Source organism: Melozone crissalis, unplaced genomic scaffold (assembly GCF_028551555.1).
Source record: "Melozone crissalis strain CALT ecotype California unplaced genomic scaffold, PUWL_Pcris_2 ptg000719l_1, whole genome shotgun sequence".
NCBI lineage: Eukaryota > Metazoa > Chordata > Aves > Passeriformes > Passerellidae > Melozone > Melozone crissalis.
Genome location: NW_026536374.1, coordinates 7,299 through 28,888, shown reverse-complemented (window position 1 = coordinate 28,888; position 21,590 = coordinate 7,299). Strand labels below are relative to the sequence as shown.

The 21,590-nt window shown below is 61.2% G+C and overlaps 2 protein-coding genes across 2 annotated transcripts; one reads left to right on the top strand and one right to left on the bottom strand.

The window, feature by feature from the left end:
* Positions 1-390: 390 nt before the first annotated feature.
* On the bottom strand, positions 391-8,273 carry LOC128950550 (DNA-directed RNA polymerase II subunit RPB1-like; the record flags this gene model as incomplete). Its single annotated transcript, XM_054295417.1, is given in 15 exon segments — positions 391-450; positions 452-521; positions 1,868-1,959; positions 1,961-2,038; positions 2,040-2,090; positions 2,806-2,874; positions 2,876-2,950; positions 2,952-2,969; positions 3,792-4,038; positions 4,219-4,252; positions 5,019-5,193; positions 5,831-5,967; positions 6,852-6,913; positions 6,915-6,982; positions 8,015-8,273. Coding segments are annotated over 15 exon segments (1,326 nt in total), but the record flags the coding sequence as incomplete, so codon positions are not given.
* A 3,341-nt stretch (positions 8,274-11,614) lies between these two features.
* On the top strand, positions 11,615-19,927 carry ZBTB4 (zinc finger and BTB domain containing 4). Its single transcript, XM_054295415.1, has 5 exons — positions 11,615-11,686; positions 14,345-14,425; positions 15,384-15,460; positions 16,799-19,203; positions 19,249-19,927. Exons 4-5 carry the CDS (start codon positions 16,814-16,816, stop codon positions 19,925-19,927), a joined length of 3,069 nt encoding a protein of 1,022 aa, XP_054151390.1. The 5' UTR covers positions 11,615-11,686; positions 14,345-14,425; positions 15,384-15,460; positions 16,799-16,813.
* The last annotated feature ends 1,663 nt before the right edge of the window (positions 19,928-21,590 follow it).

Genomic DNA, 21,590 nt, shown 5'->3' with positions numbered 1-21,590 from the left:
TTTGGGGGTTTTGGGGTCCCCAGATTGGGGTTTTTGGGGTGCTGACCTTGTATCCGATCTGCAGGTGCAGGTGGCTGGGTTTGGGGTTTTGGGGTCCCCCAGATTTGGGGATTTTGGGGGTTTTGGGGTCCCCCAGATTTGGGGTTTTGGGGGTGCTGACCTTGTATCCGATCTGCAGGTGCAGGTGGCTGGGTTTGGGTTTTGGGGTCCCCCAGATTTGGGTTTTTGGGGTGCTGACCTTGTATCCGATCTGCAGGTGCAGGGTCGCTGGGTTTGGGTTTTTGGGGTTTTGGGTGCCCCCAGATTTGGGGATTTTGGGGTTTTTGGGTCCCCCAGATTTGGGGATTTTGGGTTTTGGGGTCCCCCAGATTGGGTTTTTGGGGTGCTGACCTTGTATCCGATCTGCAGGTGCAGGTCGCTGGGCTTGGGGTGGAAGCGCAGTCGATCCTGTCCCGTTGTCCCTGATGATGTACTTGGCCCCCGGGTACTGACTGTTCCCCCTGCGCACCAGCTCCTGCAGCCTGAGGGGGGTTTGGGGTCAATTTAGGGGATTTTGGGGTGAATTTAGGGGGTTTTGGGGCTCTGGGAGCCACCCCACAACTCAGGGCCAGCTGGAGAAGGAGCAGTGAGGGTTAAAGGTGTTTGGGGTGGGTTTGGATTATTTGGATCTGTTGAAATAATCCTAATCCTCCACCCTATATCCCTGTGTCCACCTGAAACCCCCAAAAATGACCCCGAAGTTCCCTGAATAGTCCAAAATCATCCCCAAAACTGCCCCCAGATTTATCCTAAAAGCCCTCAAAAAACCCAAAATCCCGTTAATTTAACCCTTAAATTCCCTGAACACCCTCAGAACCCTCCAACCGCACCAGACATCTCAAATTCACCCCAAAATCTGCTCCAAAGTCCCCCAGATCCTCCCCAGACTCCTCCAGTTGCTGTTGAAGGTGACAATGTCACCAAAGGTTACGGTGATGGTGATGGAGCAGAGGACACCAACACCAACCCCATAAATCCATCCCAAAACCCCGTAAATCTCCTACAAACCCCCAAATCCCCTAGAAACCCCCCAAACCCCACCTGTTGATGTTGAAGAGGGTGAGGATCCCACCAAAGGTCCACATTGGTGGCAATGAAGTGAGGAACACCACACACCAAACCCCTCAAATTCCCTCTAAATCACCCCAAACCTCCATAAATCCATCCCAAATCCCCTACAAACCCCATAAATCCCATCCCAAACCTCCGTAACTCCATCCCAAACCTCCATAAATCCCCCCCAAACCTCCATAAATCCATCCTAAATCCCCTACAAACCCCATAAATCCATCCCAAACCCATGCCAAACCCCACAAATCCATCCCTGATCCCACCTGTTGATGTTGAAGGGGTGACCGATCTCGGTGAAGGTCACGTTGGTGGCAATGAAGAGAGGAACACCAACACCAAACCCTCCCAAACCTCCATAAATCCACCCAAAACCCCATAAATGCCCCATAAATGCATCCTCAATCCCACCTGTCGACGTTGAAGGGCGTGACGATCTCGGTGAAGGTCACGTTGGCCGCGATGGAGCAGAAGACTCCCACCCCCAAACCTCCAATAAATCCATCCCAAACCTCCATAAATCCATCCCAAACCTCCATAACTCATCCCAAACCCCATAAATCCATCCCAAACCTCCATAACATCATCCCACACCTCCATAAATCCCATCCCAAACCACCATAACTTCATCCCCAACCACCCATAAATCCCATCCCAAACCCCCTACAAACCCCCATAAATCCACCCCAAACCCCATAAATCCCACCCCAAACCCATCCCAAACCCCATAAACGCCCCATAAATGCCCCATAAGTGCCACCTGTCGATGTTGAAGGGCGTGACGATCTCGGCGAAGGTCATGTTGGCCGCGATGGAGCGCGGCACGCCCACCTGGTCGATGGCCAGTTGTGGGGTCGGGCGTGATGACCGTGCGGGCCGAGAAGTCGACGCGTTTGCCCATGAGGTTGCCCCGAACTCGACCCTCCTTCCCCCTTCAGCCGCTGCTTCAGCGACTTGAGGGGGCGCCCCGACTTCTGCATGGCCTGGGATGGAGAAATTGGGGGGTCAGAACTCCAAAATCACCCCAAAAATCATCCCAAAATTCATCCCAAAATCACTCCAAAAATCATCCCAAAATTCATCCCAAATCACCCCAAAAATCACCCCCAAAAAACACCCCAAAAACCACCCCAAAAACACCCCCAAAATCACTCCAAAAGCCACCCCAAAAATCCAGAATCCACCAGGGAACATGAATGGATCACCCTGGGTTCTTCTTGGGGTTCATGGAGGAAAATACATTTGGGGGATCCCCCAAATTCTGCATGGACTGGGTGAGGAGAAACTGGGGGATCAGAACCCCAAAAGTCACCCCAAAAATCCAGAATCCACCAAGGGACATAAATTGATCCCTCCTGGGAATGTCCCCCAGGTCCTGCTGGGACTTTGGGCTCTGTGCCTGTTTGTCCCCTCTCTGTCATGTCTGGGACACCCCCAAAATTCTTCAGTGATCCCCAAAACCCCTCAGTGACCCCCCCAGACTCTCCTGGACCTTGGGCAGCTCCTTGTCCACCATGGGGCCCACGTGGACCTGGAGCCACTTGACATGGGACCACCACCCTGAATGTCCCTCAACTTGTGTCACCCCAAAACCCCTCAGCGACCCCTCAAAACCCCTCAGTGACCCCCCAAAACCCCCTGTGACCCCCCAAAACCCCTCAGTGACCCCCAAAACCCCCCTGGGGACCCCTGCTGTACCCGGGGCAGGCCGGGCAGCTCGTTGTCCACCATGGTGGCCACGTGGAACTGCAGCAGTTTGACGTCCTCTGGCGATGACGTGCGCGGCCGCCCCGTTCTGCTCGTTGCGCCGCAGCTGGTTGTTGATCTTGACGATGTCGGCCAGCCTTGTGGGTCAGGTCATCCTGGGGACGCCCCCAAAATCCATGAGGTGACCCCAACATGGTGGGGGGGACCCCAAAATTCGTTCATGGAGGATGGGGTTGGGGTCGATGGAGGGAGGTGGGAATGACCCAAAGGGGCGTGGGAAGGGTGGAGGGGTGGGCTTGGGGTGGGAGAAAAATGGGGAAACCCCAAAGAGTGTTGGGGGTGACCCCAAAAGAGGATTGGGGACCGTAAGAAGTGGGGAGACCCCAAAAGGCATCAGGGACCCCAAAACCCACCCTGGGACCCCACAAAAGCTGCCCCAGTGCCCACCTGGCTGTGGGCAGTGCCCCAGGGATCCCAATACCACCCCAAATACACTCCAAACCCCACAAAATGACTTCAAAACCCCCTAAAATCACCCCAAAACCCCACCTGGCTGTGGGCAGAGCCCTGCATGACCACGGCTGGGCACAATGCCCCCAGGGATCCCAATACCACCCCAAATACACTCCAAACCCCACAAAATGACCCCCAAATCCCCTAAAATCACCCCAAAACCCCACCTGGCTGTGGGCAGAGCCCTGCATGACCATGGCTGGGGACACAGACAGCACGGGTACAATGCCCCAGGGACCCCAATACCACCCCAAAATGCCCCCAAAACCCCCACAAAATGACCCCAAAACTCCCTAAAATCACCCCAAACCCCACCTGGTTGCGGGCCGAGCCCTGCATGACGACGGGCCGGACGCACGGACAGCGGCGGGACCGGCAGCACCGTGCCCCCAAACACCCCCAATATCACCCCAAAACAGTCCCAAAACCCCACAAAATGACCCCAAAAACCACGCCAAACCCACCTGGTTGCGGGCCGAGCCCTGCATGACCACGGCCGGACGCACGGACAGCGGCGGCACCGGCAGCACGGTGCACACCATCCACTCGGGCCGGGCGAACTTGGGGTCCATGCCCAGCACGAAGCACTCCTCGTCCGAGATGCGCTTGAAGATCTCGTGCACGCGCTCGGGGCTCAGCAGGATCTTCTTCTCCTGCGAGTCCTCGTTGACGTGCTTCCACTCGGCGTACAGCTCCAGCCCCGAGCGGCGGGATGCGCGGCTGGTACGCCCGCAGCCCCCCCGTGGCCCTAAAAACAGGGAGAAATGGGGTTTAATGGGTTAAAACGGGGTTTAATGGGTTAAAAATGGGGCTATTTGGGTTAAAAAACGGGGTTAAAATTGGGGCTATTGGGGGTTTCCATTCGGCACAGAGCTCCAGCCCGAGCGGCGGATGCGCGGCTGGTACCGCCCACAGCCCCCGTGCCTGAAATGGCATTTAATGGGTTAAAAATGGGGTTCAATGGGTTAAAAATGGGGCTAAAAATGGGGTTTAATGGGGTTAAAAATGGGGTCATTGGGAGGAAAAATAGGAATTATTTGGGTTATTATGGGGTTAATAACGGGCTGGTAGCACCTGCAGCTGCTGTGGCCCTAAAATGGGGAGAAATGGGGGGAGAATGGGGGAGAAATGGGGGAGAAATGGGGTTAAAAAATGGGGGAGAAATGGGGGTTATTGGGGTTAAACATGGGAAAAAGAGATGGAAGGGGGGAGAAAAAGGATAATTACTGGAGTTGAAAATGGGGAAAAGAGGTGGAAAAAGGGGAATTGTTAGGGTTGGCAAAGAGCCATGACCCTGAGAAGGGAAAACAGGGAAAAGGAGGCAGAAACAGAAGTTTTAGGGTCACAAATGAGAATTTTGGGGCCAAAATAGAAATTTTGGGAGCACAATGGGAATTTTGGGGCCGCAACATGGGAATTTTGTGCCACAGATGGGAATTTTGGGGTCACAAACGGGAATTTTGGGGCTACAAACTGAATTTGGGGTCACAAACAGGATTTTGGGGCCACATATAGGAATCCACAAATGGGGATTTCGTGCCACAAACGAGGATTTTGGGGTCACAAATGAGAATTCTGGGGCCACAAACGGGAATTTCGTGCCACAAATGTGAATTTTGGGGCCAACCAATGGCAATTTCGGGGCTACAGAGAGAATTTTGGGTTCACAAAGGGGGATTTTGGGGGCGCCACCTTCTCCTTGGTGAGGTCCTCGTCGCCCTCGGGCTGCTCCACGCCGAACTTGTGGTCCATCTCCTCGCCGCCCTCGCAGATGTTCTTGCCCTTGCAGAGGTCGTAGACGTGCGTCAGGCGCTTCTTGGGCTGCCCCTTGGACTTGCCCAGGATGTCCTTGATCTTGGGGTTGTTCTGGGAAACACAAGCGGGGCTGGGGTCAGCAGGGGGGTTTGGGGGTAAAAAAAGCATTTTGGGGGGGCAGGAATGGGGGTTTGGGGGTAAAAAATCCAGGTTTGGGGGCAGGAGTGGGGGTTTGGGGGTAAAAATCCAGGTTTGGGGGCAGGAGTGGGGGTTTGGGGGTAAAAAATTCATTCTGGAGGCAGGAGTGGGGGTTTGGGGGTAAAAATTCATTCTGGGGGCAGGAGTGGGAGTTTGGGGGTAAAAAATTCATTTTGGGGGCAGGAATGGGGGTTTGGGGGTAAAAAATTCATTTTGGGGGCAGGAATGGGGGTTTGGGGGTAAAAATTCATTCTGGGGGCAGGAGTGGGGGTTTGGGGGCAGGAATGGGTTTTGGGGGTAAAAAATCCAGGTTTGGGGGCAGGAGTGGGGGTTTGGGGGTAAAAAATGCATTTTGGGGGGCAAGAATGGAGTTTTGGGGTAAAAAATCCAGGTTTGGGGTCAGGAATGGCATTTTGGGGTCAGAAATGGCATTGTGGGGGCAGAAGGGTTTTTGGGGTTTTTGGAGGTTTTTTTTGGGGGGTTTTTGGGGGGTTTTTTTGGGGGGGTTTTAGGGTTTTTTAGGGGTTTTTGGGGTTTTTTGGGGTCTCACCGAGTCCACGAGCAGCTTGGAGCAGAAGAAGCAGACGCAGCGCAGGATTTTCATGGTTTTACCCAAAAACCCGACGTGGAACACGGGCTTGGCCAGCTCGATGTGGCCAAAGTGACCGGGACACTCCGTCATGTTCCCTGGGGACACCCACAAAATCACGTCAGGGACACCCCAAAATCGGATTGGGGGACAACCCAAAATCACATCAGATACATTCCATCGTGTTGGCCTGGGGACACCCCAAAGTCACGTCAGGGACACCCCAAAATTGGGCTGGGGACACCCCAAAATCACATCAGGGACACTCCGTCATGTTCCCTGGCGACACCCCGAAATTGGATTGGGGACACCCCCCAAAATTGGGTTGGGAGGGGTTGGGATGTAGGGAACCCTCCCTTGAATGCGGTTTTGGGGTGGGAGGGGAAGAATCCTAAAAAAATCCTATAAAAATGAGCACCCCAAAAAATGGGAAAGCCCCCCCCCAAAAAAAAAACAGAACACCCCAAAGCATCAAAATACCAAAAAACAAGAAAATAAAAATGAAAACACCAAAAAAAAGAAAATCCCAAGCAAAATAAAAATTCACCCAAAAAAATGAAAATCAAAAAAAAAAAAAAAAAGGAAAACCCCAAAAAAATTAAAAACCAAAATGAGAAGAGCTCCCAAAAAGGGAACCCCTTAAAAAAAGGACACCCCAAAACAAATAAATCCCCCCCAAGAAAGGGAATTTTAGGGGGTTAGGACCCTTTGTGTGAAGATTTGGGGGTTCAGGGGGTCCCCGTGAAGATTTGGAGCTTTGGGGTCCCCCATTAAGATTTTGGGGGATCCCTCCCATGAGAATTTTGTGCTTCAGGGTTCCCTCCCAGAAGGATTTTGGGGTTCAGTGTCCCCCTCAATGAGGGTTTAGGGGTTCAAGGTCTCCTCCCATGAGAATTTTGGGGTTCAGGCCCCTCTCCCAGAAGGATTTTGGGGTTCGGGGTCCCCTCAATGAGAATTTTGGGGTTCAGGCCCCCAAGCTCACCGGCACAGGTCTGGCAGCGCCCCGTTCTCTCGATCACGCCCTGCCGGGGGTCCATGAGCCCCCAAGTTTGGGCGCCCCCCCTCGGTGGTTTCGGGGTACTTGATGCCCCCCTCGGTCACCGACATCCGTTTCTGGGGGGGGGGGAAGGGAAACTGAGGCACTGGGGACCCCCAAATTCATCCATGAGCCCCCCACAAAAATCCTAAACTCCCTGAGGGACCCCAAAACCCCTCCAGGACCCCCAAAACTCCTCCAGGGCTCCCTGAGCGACTCCCACAGACCCCAAAATCTCTCCAGGACCCCCAAAACCCCTCCAGGGCTCCCTAAACAACTCCCAAGGACCCCAAAACCTCTCTAGGAACCCCAAAACCCCTCCAAGGCCCCCTGAGTGACTCTCAAGAGACCCCAAAATCTCCCTCCAGGAAGCGACTCCCAGGAACCCCAAAACCCCTCCAGGACCCCCAAAACTCCTCCTGGGATCCCTGAGCGACTCACAGGGACCCCAAAACATCTCATCAGGGCTCCCTGAGCAACTCCTGGGACCCCAAAACCCCCTCCAGGACCCCCAAAACTCTTCCAGGGCCCCCGAGTGACTCTCAGGAACCCCAAAACCCCTCCAGGACACTCAATCTCGTCAAAAATGCTCCTAAAAAACCTCCAGGCACCCCAAGTGTCCCTCACAGCAGCCTGAAGCTCTTTTTAAGGCCTCACAAACACCCCGAGAGACCCAAAGCCCCTCAGGACACCCTAAAACCCTTCAAGGCACCCCAATACTTTTCCCGAAGCCACCTGGGCACCCCAAAACTCATTCCGACGCTCCCTGAGCCGTTCCTATGGAGGCCAAACGCTGCCAGGGGATTCTGAGGCACTTTCAGACACCCCAAAACTCTTCCAGAGGCTCCCTGGGCACCCCAAAACCTCCCGGAACCTCGTTTTGTGTCCCCGAACCCCCTGAGGAGCCCCCAAATCCCCCTCCGAGCTCTCTCCTGGCCCCCGTTCAGCCCCCCGGGCCTGTGGGGGGCGCTGTCCCGTCACGGGGCCGCTCCGCTCCCCCGCTCTCGCTGCCCCGGCGCCATTTCCCGCCGCCGCTCTCGGCCTCAGCCGCCGGCCCCGCTCCCTCCGCGGGCCCCGCGGTTCCGTCCGCGCCGCCCCGGCCCCGGTACCATCTCATCGGGGCTGAGGATCCCGAACTGGACTCGTTTGATGGTGCGCAGCGGGCAGGCGCTGTCGCCCGAGGGCGGACCGCCGTGCATGGCGCCGGTGGTGCCGCGGCCTCGCGCCGCTCCGACTGCTCGGAACCGAGCCCTTCACGGAGGGGGTGAAAGGAGCGGGGAGTTTGAACCCCACCGGGGAGCCGGGAACCGGCGCCTCACGGAGCCGAGGGCGCGGAGCTTCCCCTTTTTTTGCTCCGGCTGCTCCGCGCTCAAGGCGCGACTGAGCGCGATGGGGCACCGGCGGCGCCTTATATAGACTCGGCCCCCGCGCGCCGCCGGAGGGGGCGTGGCCGGAGCGTACCAAGCGCCTCACAGGAAAAAGGGGGGAAAAGTGGGGAAAAAAGTGGCGGGAAGGAAAGGAAGACGCGAGTCCCGTCACGGGCCGTGAGGCGAGCGAGGAGCGGGGAAGGGGCAGGGAGTCGGCGGCTGCTCCGTGAAGCCCTCACGGGACGCGCCGTGGTCGCACCCTCCGCTTCCAGCACGGTGGGATCGGTTCATGAATAATTTATTTTAAAAGCGCCGCCCCCCCCGAGCCCGAGTGCCGAGAGATGGCGGGGGTGGAGGGAGGGTGACGGAGTGACCTCAGGGCTGGCGGAAATTGACGGAGGTTTCCGAAGTACTGACGGAAGTGGGCGGAGACCGCCGAAGTGCCTCCGGAGAGTGACGGAAATGCTCGAAGTTAACCGGCGGTGCCCGAATGTTGACGGAAATAGCCGGAACTGGCCGAAGCATTTGAGGAAGTTATCGAAAGGTGCCGAAGAACGAGCGGAAAGTACCGGAAATACCCGAATATCTGACGAAAGATGCCGAAGCAAAGGCGGAAAGTGCCGGCAATGGGCAAAGCGCTGCTCCAGCCGCGGCCTGCGCAGCCCCGGCCTCCCCCGCCCTGCCCGGCCGCTCCCGGCCCTCCCGACCTGGCTGGGGCGGCTGGGAAAGGCCGAGGCTTTGCGGCCTGTTCCGGAGGGAAGCTGGGGAAGGGGCTTGGCGAGGCGCAGCGGGATTGGAAGAGACTTTCAGGAGCAGGAAATGGAAATCTGAGGGGGCAGAAGGGGTTGGGGGCGCAAATAAAATCTTGACGGTTGTTGGCAGAGCAGGAGAGGCGTGGGGTTATAATTGGGGTAGGAAAGGGGCATTTAGAGGGGCAGGAGCGTTTGGGGGGCAATTGCAGATAAGGAGGGGATTTAGCGGGGCAGGACGGGGGTTTGGGGTGTGTTGGGGTAGCAGTCGGGTTTGGGGGAACAATTAGAGCAGTAAAAAACTTTTTGAGGAGAGTTTAGAGGGGCAGGAAGGATTAGGGGATGTAAATGGAAGAAAAAAATGGAGAATTTTGGTGTTTGGAGATCAGGGAGGGGAATCCAGGAGGAGCAGGAGGTTTTGGGGATAATTATGGCAAGAAAGAGGAATTTGAGGGGAGAACGGCAGAGAGGGGGATTGGGGGGAAGGAAAATGGGTTTTTGTGGGCAGCAAGAGGGGTTTGGGGGGATTTGGGGACAGAGAAGGAGAAATTTGGGGAGCAGGGGAGATTTTGGGGGTCAGGAGTGGGAGGAGTTTCCTCCGTGTCACCAGGGGAGGGGTGACACAAGGTGTGACATCACAGGGTGTGACATCACAGGGTGTCACCGGGTCACGGTGTGAGCACGGCACAGCCAGACACCACAGGTGACACAAATTTGACACAGTCTGAGGTACAACCCAAAGGTACAACGTGACACAGCCCCACACAGCAAAATCAGACACAAAATGTGACAAATGTGACAAATTTGACACAAAATGTCCCAAGTCTGAGGTACAACCCAAAGGCACAGCCTGATACAGCCCCACACAGCAGAGTCAGACACAAAATGTGAAAAATGTGACACAAAATGTTACAAATGTGACACAGTCTGAGGTACAACCCAAAGGTACAGCCTGACACAGCCCCACATGGCACAGCCAGACACGCGACACCATGTGACACTGCCGCACGAGGGTGCAGTGACACCTGAGCCCCCACACACCCCAAGCAGGGTCCCTGCTACACCCGGCCGTGCCTGTTGTGTCCCTCACATCGTTGTCACCTGGTTTTGTCACTGTTTTGTCACCATTTTGTCCCCATTTTGAGGCCATGGCACTGTAGTTGTGTCCTTGGTTGTGTCCCCACTTTTGTCCCCGTCCCTCTCTTGTTGTGTCCTTTTTTGTGTCACTGTAACCCCAAATTTGTCCTCACTTCTGTCTCCTTGTGTCCCCTCCTGGGTCACCCGTGTCCTGCTGCATGCAGTTCTTGTGTCCCCAGTTTTGTGTCACTTTGTCCCCCATTTGTGTCCCACTCATGCCCCCTGTCTCCTCAGCCCTGTCCCCTGCTGCCCCCCAACTGTCCCCACTTTTGTCACACCCTGCCGGTGTCCCCTGTCCCCTCCATGTCCCCCTGCTTGCCTGTGTCCCCCCCCCCCCGGGGTTGTGTTCCCAAATGTCCCCCAGTTCTGTCCCCCTCAGTTGTGTCCCCCAAATGTCCCCCTGTGTCCCCCCATATCTCCTCCCGGTGTCCCTCCTTGTCCCTCCCCTATGTCCCCTCTTGTCCCCCCCCCTCAGTGTCCCCACTTGTCCCTTGTGTCCCACAAATGTCCCCCCCTGTGTCTCCCCCTCATCCCCCCCATATCCCCCCACAATGTCGCCTCCCCTGTTCGTCCGTGTCCCCCCCTTTTCTCCCCTATGTCCCCCCGGTGTGCCCCCCATATCCCCCCATCAATGTCCCCCCTGTGTCTCCCGCTTTGTCCCCCACAGTGTCCCCCCAATGTCCCCTGTGTCCCCCCCAGTGTCCCCACTTATCCCTCCCTTCTTCCCCCCCATATCCCCCCGCAATGTCCCCCTCGTGTTCCCCGTGTGTCCCCCCCATATCTCCCCAGTGTCCCCCAGAGTACCCCCAATGCCCCCCCATCTCCCCCCAGTGTCCCCCCCATGTCCTTCCGTGTCCCCTCGTGTCCCCCCATGTCCCCCCCCCCCGTATCTCTCTCCGTGTCCCCCCCGTATCTCCCCCCATATCCCTCCGGTGTCCCCCCGTGTCCCCCAGGGTGTCCCCCCGTGTCCCTCCCCGTGTCCCCTTCGTGTGCCCCCCTATTCCCCCGGTGTCCTTCCACCTCCCCCCCCCAATGTCTCCCCTTATCCCCCCGTGTCCCCCCGTGTCCCCCCGGTGTCCCGTCTTGTCCTCCCCATGTCCCTCAGTGTTTCCTCAGAGCCAAGTCGCCTCGCCTTGTATCAGAAGGCGACACCCTCCGTGTCCCCCCCGGTGTCCCCCCTCATCCCCTGGTCCCCCCCCCCCCGTGTCCCCCCCGGTGTCCCCTCTTGTCCCCCCAATGTCTCCCCCCAATGTCCCCTCGTGTCCCCCCGTGTCCCCCGGTGTCCCCCCCCATATCCCACTCATATCCTCCCCGGTGTCCCCCCTCATCCCCCGGTGTCCCCCCCGTGTCCCCCCCCGGTGTCCCCCCCGGTGTCCCCCCCGGTGTCCCCCCCGTGTCCCCGCTCCGTGGGGCGGGGGGGTCCCTCCCTCCCTCCCACCCGGGGCCCAACGCGCCGCCTCCATCTTGTGCCGCCGCCGCCGCCGCCGCCGCCGCCGCCGCGACATCCCCGGCCCCGGGACAGGCCCCGGTAACGACCCCCGCCCCCCCCCCGGGACCCCCGAGCGCCGCCGGGACCCCCCCGAACCCCTGCCCTGCCCCCTCCCCACGCCCCCCGCCCCCCTCCCGCCGCTGTCACCGCAGCGCGACCCCCAGGGATGGGGGAGGGGAGGGGGAGGGGGATGGGGACACCGCGACCCCCGCCCACCCCCACCCCCCCCGCACTGCCCCGGGTCACGCCCACCCCCCTCAACCCCCCCCGCCCCCTGCCCGCCCCTCTGAGCCCCCCCAGACCCTCCCCAAGCACCCCTGGCAGGACCTCAAAGTGTCCCCAGGGTCCCCCAAAGTGTCCCCAGGGTCCCCCAAAGTGCTCCGGGACCCCCCCAAAGTGCTCTGGGAACCCCCCAAAGTGCCCCCCCCCCACTCCAAACAGCCCCTCCCCTGCCCAGGACCCCCCCAGATGTCACCCGGCACCCCCTGCCCCCCCGGGGGGGTGACAGGGGTGACACCAGGGGTGACACCGGGGGTGACACCGGGGTGACACCGGGATGACGCGGGAGTTCGGGGGGGGGGCGGCTGCGTGTTTGTGCTGGGGTGGGGGGGCCCGAGGGGGGTGTGGGGGGCGCGTGCCAGGGGTTGTTTGTGTGTGTCTGGGTGTTTGTCCGTCCGTCCGTCTGTCCGAGCGTGTTGCATGAGTGTGGGGCTGTAAGTGTCCGGTTGTTTGTGTGGCTGTTTGTCTGTCTGTCCAAGCGTGTTGTGTCCGTGTAGGGCTGTGAGTGTCCCGTTGTTTGTCCGTCTGTCTGAGCGTGTCACATCCGTGTGGGGCTGTAAGTGTCCGGTTGTTTGTGTGGGTGTTTGTCCGTCCGTCTGTCCAAGCGTTGTCATGTCTGTGTTGGGCTGTGTGTGTGCGTGTGTTTGTACGTGTCCAGTTGTTTGTGCCTCTGTTTGTCTGTCTGTCTGTCCAAGTGTGTCGCATCTGTGTGGGGCTGTAAGTGTCCGGTTGTTTGTGTGGGTGTTTGTCCGTCCGTCCAAATGTGTTGTGTCCGTGTGGGGCTGTACGTGTGCAGTTGTTTGTCCGTTTGTCTGAGCGTGTCTTGTCCGTGTGAGGATGTGAGTGTGCGAGTGTTTGTGTGTGTCCAGTTGTTTGTGCGTCTGTTTGTCCGTCTGTCCAAGCGTGTCCTGTCTGTGTGGGGCTGTGCGTGTGAGGGTGTTTGTCCGTGTGTCATGTTTGTGTGGGGCTGTACGCACCCGGTTGTTTGTCCGTCTGTCCGAGCGTGTTGTGTCCGTGTGGGGCTGTGCACGTCTGTGTGTTTGTGCGCATCTGATTGTTTGTGTCAAGTCCTGTGTCTGGTTGTTTGTGCACGTGTTTGTCTGTCTGTCCGAGCGTGTCATGTCTGTGCGGGCCTGTGCGTGTGTTTGTCTGTGTATGGTTGTTTGTCTATGTCTGGTTGTTTGCCTGTGTCAGCTCCTGTATCTGGTTGTTTGTCCGTGTCCCATTGTTTGTCTGTGTCCAGCTGTACTCCCATATGAGGGTTGTGTGAGGGTTGTTTCTGTGTGGTTGTGCACCTGCCTGTGCTCGTGGCTGTTGTGTGTTCGTGTCCGGTTGTGTGTCACATCCCTGTGCGGTTGTGCACCCATCTGAGGGTTGTGTGAGGGTTGTTTGTCCATGGACGGTTGTGCGTCTGCCTGTCAAGCATCCCTGTGCGGTTGTGTCATGTTGTTGCGCAGTTGTACGCCTGTCTGAGGGTTGTGTAGGGGTTCTTTATGTGGTTGTGTGTTTGTGTGTGGTTGTGTGATGTTGTTGTGCGGTTGTGCACCCATCTGAGGGTTGTGTGAGTGTTCATTGTACGGCTGTGCTTGTGTCAGCCGTCCCTGTGCAGTTGTACACCTGTGTTCGGTTGTGCACGGTGTCTGTGTGTAACTGCACATACGGGCACAGCTGTGCGAGGGTTGTGAGGCTGCGTGTGTCGTGTCTGTGTCTGGTTGTGTGTCCTTGTGTGGTTGTTTGTCCGTGTGCAGGTGTTGTGTGTCCGTGTGCAAGTGTGTGTCCATGTGAGGTTGTTGACCTGTGCACGGCTGTTGTGTCCAACACCTATCACGTGTGTTGTGCATGCGCAACAGGTGCTGTGGCTGTTGCGTGGGTGTGTCACCTGTGTGTGTGCACAGGTGTGTGTGTGTCACACCTCTATGTGTGAGACACCTGTGCTTTTCTGTGTGTGTCACACCTGTGCGGGTGTCCAGGTGCTGTGTGTTGTACCTGTGCGTGCGTCCGTGTGTCACACACCTGTTTTTCTCTGTGTGTCACGCCTGTGTTTGTGTCTGTGTCACACCTGTGTTTTTATGTCACGCCTGTTTTTCTGTGCGTGTCACACCTGTGTGTGTGTGTATCTGTCTGTCACACCCGTGTATGTCTGTGTCACACCTGTGTGTGTTCAGGTGTGTGTCTGTGTCACACCTGTATATGTCTGTCACACCTGTGTCACACCTGTATTTGTGTCTGTGTTTTTCTGCGTTTTTCTGTGTTTTTCTGCATTTTTCTGTCCCACCCGTGCATGTCCCGTCCCCCCCCCTCCGGTCTCTCCCCCCTCCCGCCCTTCCCGCGCTGACACTTCCGGGTCTCCCGTAACCCCGCCCATTTCTGGCCACACCCCCTTTAACCACGCCTCCTTTTCTATCCCCGCCCCCTCAGCCTCCGCCCGCTCCTTCCACACCGCCCGCGGCAGGACGGGGCCCCGTGACGTCACTCCCAGCCCAGCCAATGAGCATCCAGGTGAGTCCATGACGTCAGCGCCGCGCGCGCTCCCTTTCGCACGGGATGGGCGTGGTCCCGGCGGGGGTGGGCGTGGCCCGGAGCTCTCCTTGTCCCCTGATTGGCCGCAGGTGAAAGGTGTGTCCGCAGCGGGGAAAGGGGGAGGGGTCCAAGGGGGGAGGGGGGGGTTGTTTCCATGGCAACCGTTGGGTGACACGGCCCCCTCCCCCCCCGGTGACGTCGCGGACGGGACGCCGCTGTCAGGCGGCTCCGGGGGTACCTGGGGGGCGGGGGAGGGGCGGGGGGGGATGGGGGGGATAGGGTGGGGGTCCCGGGGTGGGGAGGGGGTGCACGGAGGGGTCCTTTTCCATCCCCCCACCCCAAAATTCCCCCGGGATTGTTCCCGCCCCTCCCCCTCCCCACCCTTGGGTGCCCCTTTCCCCCCACCTGTGTCACCTCCCCCCCTTCCCCCCCAGGTGTCACCCCCTGCCCTCGCTGTCCCCTCCCCCGTCCCACCCCTACAACGTCACAGCGATGACGTCATGCCGCCCCGACCCCCATGTTTTCACGGGAGTCCCCTCCTGGTGACGTCATACCGCCCTGAGCCCTCCCCCCGCGCCGTGACGTCACACCCATCCCCTCACGATGATAGCCGACTCATGACGTCACTCTTCTGTATGATGACGTCACGCTCTGACATCACGTCACTCATTTTGCTGTGACTGTGATGTCACACTGGAGGATCACTCGCTGTCACTTTGTCACCCGTGTCCGGGTGTTGTGACCACGGGTACCCCCAAATCCGGCTGTTCCTACCAAATCTGGGTGTTTTAACCCCAAATTTGGATGTTTCCCCCCAAATCCAGGTGTTTCACCCCAAGCCTGGCTGTGTTACCCCAAATCCAGTTGTTTCACCCCAAACCCAGGTGTTTCACCCCAAATCCGGGTGTAGTGACCCCTCTATGTCCCCCCTCCTCAGGAGGCCCGGCCGGCTGTGACCCCCCCCCGAGGACCCCCGGAGCTGCAACACCCAGTCCATGAAGGCCCCGCGCACAGGTGGGCACTGGGGGGGACTGGGATATACTGGGAGGCACTGGGGGATACTGGGAGGGACTGGAGGGGCACTGGGAGGGCACTGGGGCATACTGGGGAACACTGGGTTTCTCCCCGTTGGTTCTGCCCCTTCTTCCCCCACCGTTCCCGTTGGTTCTGCCCCGGCTCCCCCCGCAGTTCTTCCCCGTTGGTTCTGCCCTTTCTCCCCCCGTCGTTCCCGTTGGTTCTGCCCCGCTCCCCCCGCAGTTCCCGTTGGTTCTGCCCCGCTCCCCCCGCAGTTCCCGTTGGTTCTGCCCCAGCTGCACCCGTGGTTCTCGTTGGTTCTGCCCCGGCTCCCCCCGCGGTTCCTCCCCGTTGGTTCGGTCCCGTCCGCCATTTTGAGCCGCCTCAGGCCGGTCAGGCCCCGACACAAAATGGCGGCGCAGGGCCGGGGACACTGAGCCCGGGACAGGGAATAGGGGAGCTAAAACCTCAAAATAACCCCCGGGAAAGGTGACGGAGTGACCCCAGAACCCCACAGTGACCCCAAAACCTCACAAGGGCCCTCGGGAAAGGTGACAAAGTGACCCCAAAGCCTCAGAGTGACCCCAGAACAGAGAACAGGCGACACTGGACCCCAGAGTGACCCCAAAATCCCACAGTGACCCCAAATAGCGACCCAGGTGCCTGGGTGACTCCACACTCACCCAGGTGACACCAAATAAAGGATTTAGCCACGCAGGTGACCCCAAAAAGTGAATCCAGGTGTCTGGGTGACCCCAGATATGGGACCCAGGTGACCCCAAGTTGTAGCCCCACCCGCCCAAGGGACACCAAATATGGGATCCAGGTGTCTGGGTGACCCCAAATAATGGATTGAGATGACCCCAAATAGTGAATCAGGTGTCTGGATGATGCCACATCATGGCCCCTCCTACCCAGGTGACCCCAAACCATGGCCCCACCCACCCAGGTGGCACCAAATATGGGATCCAGGTGTCTGGGTGACCCCAAGTAAGGACCTGGGTGACCCCAAATCATAGGTCCACCCACTCCGGTGACCCCAAATGTGGGATCCAGGTGTCTGGATGACCCCAAACTGTGGTCCCCACCCACTCAGGTGACCCCAAACCATGGTCCCCACTCACCCAGGTGACCCCAGACCATGCCCCCAACCCCTCAGGTGACCCCAAACCGTGTCCCCACCCCTCAGGTGACCCCAAATCGTGTCCCCACCCCTCCATATGACCCCAAATTGTGTCCCCACCCCTCCATATGACCCCAAACCATGTCTCCGTCCATGCAGGTGACCCCAAACCGTGTCCCCACCCCTCAGTTGACCCCATCCCCTGATTCCCGCAGGTGGCCGGCGCGGGGATGGCTCCGGTCGTGGAGGTGTCGGACGCCGGGCACTGCCGGGCGCTGCTGCTGGAGCTGAACGAGCAGCGCCTGCGGGGCCAGTTCTGCGACGTCACCATCATCGCCGAGGACACCAAGTTCCGCGCCCATAAGAACGTCCTGGCCGCCTCCAGCCCCTTCTTCAAGCGGGCGCTGGCGCAGGAGCCCGCGTGCCCCTCTCCCGCCCAGGTGCTGGAGCTGCCGGGCGTGCAGGCCGGCGTCTTCTCCGACGTGCTCAACTTCATCTACAACTCGCGCCTGGCCGTGCCCTCGCCGGCGGCCGCGCGGGCGCTGGGGGCCGTGGGCCGGCGCCTCGGCATCCCCTCGCTGCAGGGCCTGGAGGCCGGGCCCCCTCCTCCTCCTCCTCCTCCTCCTCCTCCTCCTCCTGCTCCTCCGGCTCCTCCGGCTCCGGCTCCTCCGGCTCCGGCGCCGCGGGACATGAACGGCACCTGGACGCCGCCCGCGCCCTCCGCCGCCGAGCTCAGCCCGGGCGAGGCGGGCGAGGAGGCGGCCGCGGAGGCGTCGCCGTCGTCGCCGTCGTCGCTGCGCTGCGGGCTGTGCGGGCGCGGCTTTGGCTCGGCGGCGGCGCTGGGCTTCCACGCCAAGCTGCACCGCGGGCGCCGCGGGCTGTGCTGCCGGCACTGCGGCAAGAGCTTCATCCACGTCAAGCGCCTGCAGACGCACGAGGTCGGCTGTCGTGACGGCGACAAGGACGGGGACGGTGACGCCGCCGGCGCCATCGGCGCCGACGTCGCCGGCACCGGCGGCGCCGTCACCGCCGCCGGCACCGCGACCGGCACCGCCGCGGCGCCGAGGGCGGCCAAGAAGGCGCTGCTGCTGCGGCACCGCGCGCTGGAGCCGGGCGGCGAGCAGGAGCCGCTGGTCAAGGTGGTGGACGGGCAGGTGCTGTACCTGTGCGGGGTGTGCCAGCGCTCCTACATGACCCTGTCGAGCCTGAAGCGCCACGCCAACGTGCACTCGTGGCGCCGCAAGTACCCGTGCCGCTACTGCGACAAGGTGTTCGCGCTGGCCGAGTACCGCACCAAGCACGAGGTGTGGCACACGGGCGAGCGCCGCTACCAGTGCATCTTCTGCTGGGACACCTTCGTCACCTACTACAACCTCAAGACGCACCAAAAAGCCTTCCACGGCATCAGCCCGGGGCTCATCGCCTCCGAGAAGACGCCCAACGGCGGCTACCGGCCCAAGCTCAACGCGCTCAAGCTCTACCGCCTGCTGCCCATGCGGGCCAACAAGCGGCCCTACAAGACCTACAGCCAGGGCGCCGTGCCCGACGGGGCCGCGCCGGCGCCCGCGGCGGCGCCGGGGGACGCCGGGGTCACGGCGTTCCCGGCGTCGGCGCCGCGGCCGGAGCCCGCCTCGGTCATCGCCTTCGGCCGCGCGGCGCCGTCGGTCATCGTGCGGGGCGGTGGCGGCAGCGGGGCCGCCTCGGTCATCGCCTACAACGGGCGGGCGGGCGAGGAGGCGCCGGGAGCGGCCGAGGCGCCGGCGGCCGCGCCGGTGACGCCGGCGGTGCCCATCAAGAAGCAGGTGCTGCGGGAGTACATCGAGGCACAGCGCGCCATCGCCGGCGCCGCCACCGCCGCCGCCGAGGGGGGGACGACGACGACGCCCCAAAACCCGTCCGGGGGCGGGCGCACCATGACCTACGTGGCCAAGCCGGCGTACGCGGGCTCGGCGGGCGAGGGGCTGTGCCAGATCACCGTGCGCATCGGCGAGGAGGCCATCGTGAAGCGCCGCATCTCCGGCACCGACCTGCGCGGGGACGGCGCCGGGGAGCGCCGCGGGGACGGTGACAACGACAGCGACGCCGAGGACCGGCTCTGGCGGCCCTACTACTCCTACAAGCCCAAGAGGAAGGCGGGTGGCAATGCCACCAACGCCACCGCCGGGAGCGTCACCGGGGTCACCAAGAAGGCGCGGTGGCGGCGCAAGCTGCGCTCGCTGCGGCGGGCGCCGGGGGACGGCGGTGACGGTGACAATGACAATGGCAACGGCAGTGACGATGGCGACGGCGACGCCGTGCGGCGCCGGGAGCGGCACCACCCGTGCCGGGTGTGCGGGAAGAGCTTCCCGGCGCTGCGGAAGCTGCGGAAGCACCAGCGGGGACACGAGGGCGGCGCCGCGGTGACGCCGGCGGGGACGTCGTCGTCGTCATCGGCGGGGACGTCGTCGTCGTCGTCGGGGCGCGTGGGGCGGCGGCCGTCGCTGCGCTTCGCCTGCCCCACCTGCGCCAAGGTGTGCAAGACGGCGGCCGCGCTCAGCCGCCACGCCCAGCGGCACCGGCGGCGCTCAGCGGGGTCACCGCCGGGGTCACCAACGGGGTCACCGCCGGGGTCACCACAAGGGTCACTGCAAGGGTCAGCACAGGGGTCACCACCGGGTTCACCGAGGTCACCACCAGGGTCACGGGAGGGGTCAGCGGGGTCACCACAAGGGTCATCGCAAGGGTCACTGCCGGGGTCACCGAGGTCACCGTCAAGGTCACCGAGGTCACCACCGGGGTCACCGCCGGGGTCACCGGCGCCTCCCACGGTCATCGCCTACACCCCCCCAGCCGCAGACAAAGGGGGGCTCCCGGTGTCCCCCGCGGTGCCACCACCCCCCGGTGACCCTGGCATTGATGACATCACGGGTGACGTCACAGGCTCCGCCCCCGCGGGGGCGTTCCCGGTGCAGGAGCAGCCGCTGGCGCTGCTCTGCCGGGCCGCGGCCGGGGGGGGGGCGGACCCCGAGCTCGGGGGTGGGGGCGGGGCTGGGGGGGCGGGGACAGCGCCCTGCGCCCCTCCCCCCCCGGCCCCGGCCCCGCCCCCTCCCGCTCCGGGCGCGTTCCCGCTGCCGTTCGGGCCCCGCCTCGTGGCCGCGTTCCCGTTCCCGTTCCCGCTCCCGCTCGCGCTCGTCCTGCCCGAGCCCGAGCGCGGCTTCCTGGGGGGGGGAGGGGCGGGGGGGGCGCCCCTCCCCCCCCCGCCCAGCAGCACCCCCCCCCATCCCCCCGCCCCCACCCCCCCCAGCTTTGGGTTCCCCGGGGGGGGCGGAGGGGAGAGGCCCCGGAAAGCGGGGGGGGGCATCTGAGGGGTGGGGGAGGGGAGCCCCCAAAAAATTTGGGGGGGGGGTCCCAAAGGTGAGGGGGGCTCCCTGCCCTGTATTGGGGGCAGTGGAGGGGGTGGGGGTCTCACAGATGTTGGGGGGACCCCATAGAAAAAGGGGGTGGCCTATAATGGGGAGGGGTCTCCCATGCGACCCATAGAAAATGAGGGACCCCATAAAATTTGGGGGAGCCCCATAAGAGGTCGGGGGTCCCCATAAATTTTTTTGGGGGGGTCCCACAGCGGTTTATGGCCCCCACTGAAGTTTAGGGGCTCCCAAAATTGTTGGGGGTCCCCAAAATCATTTCCCATAGGAAATGGGGACCCCCATAGGAATTTGAGGGGGGGTCCCAGGGACCAGGATGAGACTGGGGGGGGGGGGCACTGGGGATACTGGGAGGTGGGAGGGGCTTCCAGTCACCCCAAACTGGTGGGGAGGCGTCCCCACCCCCCCCTTCAAGCACAGGGACCCCCCCCCAAAACAGCAAAGCCCCCCCAAAACAGGGACCCCCCCCAAAAATATTCGGGCCCCGCCCCTCCCCCCCGGCAGCATTTTGCACCCCCCAGGGGCCCCTCCCCCACCACGGGGACCCCTCCCCTCCCCCCCCCCAATCGGGGCCCCCCCCACTATCCCGGGGCCCCCCAAAATCCCAAAATTCCCAAAATCCCAAAATTCCAAACCCCTCCCCCCCCCTTTGGCACCTTATCGGCATCGCAGCGACATTCCAGCCGGGGGGAGGGGCGAGTGTGCAAGGCGGGCGTGCAAGGGGGCGGGGGGGCACGGGGAGGGGCCTGGTGCAATGGTGAGCGTGCAAGGGAGGGGCCTGGGGCCGGTGTGAGTGTGTAAGGGGATGTTTGTGCAATTATGAGTGTGCAAGGGAGGGTCTGTGCAATGGTGAGTGTGCAAATGGGTCCCTGTGCAAATCTGAGTGTGCAAATGGATCCCCATGTAGTTGTGAGTGTGTGAATGGGTCCCTGTGCAATGCTAAGTGTGCAAACGTGTCCCTGTGCAATGGGGAGTGTGCAAATGGGTCCTTGTCCATTTTGGGGTGTGCAAATGGCTCCGTGTGCAATTCTGAGTGTGCAAAGGACTCCTCATTCAGTTGTGAGCGTGCAAACGGGTCCCTGTGCAATTCTGAGTGTGTAAATTGGTCCTCGTGCAATGGTGAGTGTGCAAGGCCCCCCCTCGTGCAAGGCCCATCCCCCCCTCATGTAAAAACCCCCCTTGCACACCCCTGACCCCCCTTGCACACCCACTGCCCCTCCCCCCGCTCCATTGCACACCCACTCACACTCAGCTCACGCTCACGCTCTGCCACACCCGCCGAGCGTGCGAGGGGCCCCTGCACGCCTTGCACGAGGGGGGGGAGTGTGCACAGAGAGGGCCTTGCACGAGGATGGGCTGTGCTTGTGCAAGGCGGGCGTGGGAGCGAGCAAATCCTCGTGTGAGGATTGTCCTCGTGCAACGACCCGACCCTTGTGCAAATCCTTGTGCAAAAACCTCCTTCTCGTGCAAGAGGACGTTCCTTGTGCAAGGATCCTCGTGCAAAGCCCTCGTGCAAGGATCCTCCACGTGCAAGGTTCTTCCACGTGCAAGGGACGTTCCTCGTGCAAAGTGCGTGTGCAAGGATCCTCCTCGTGCAAGGACC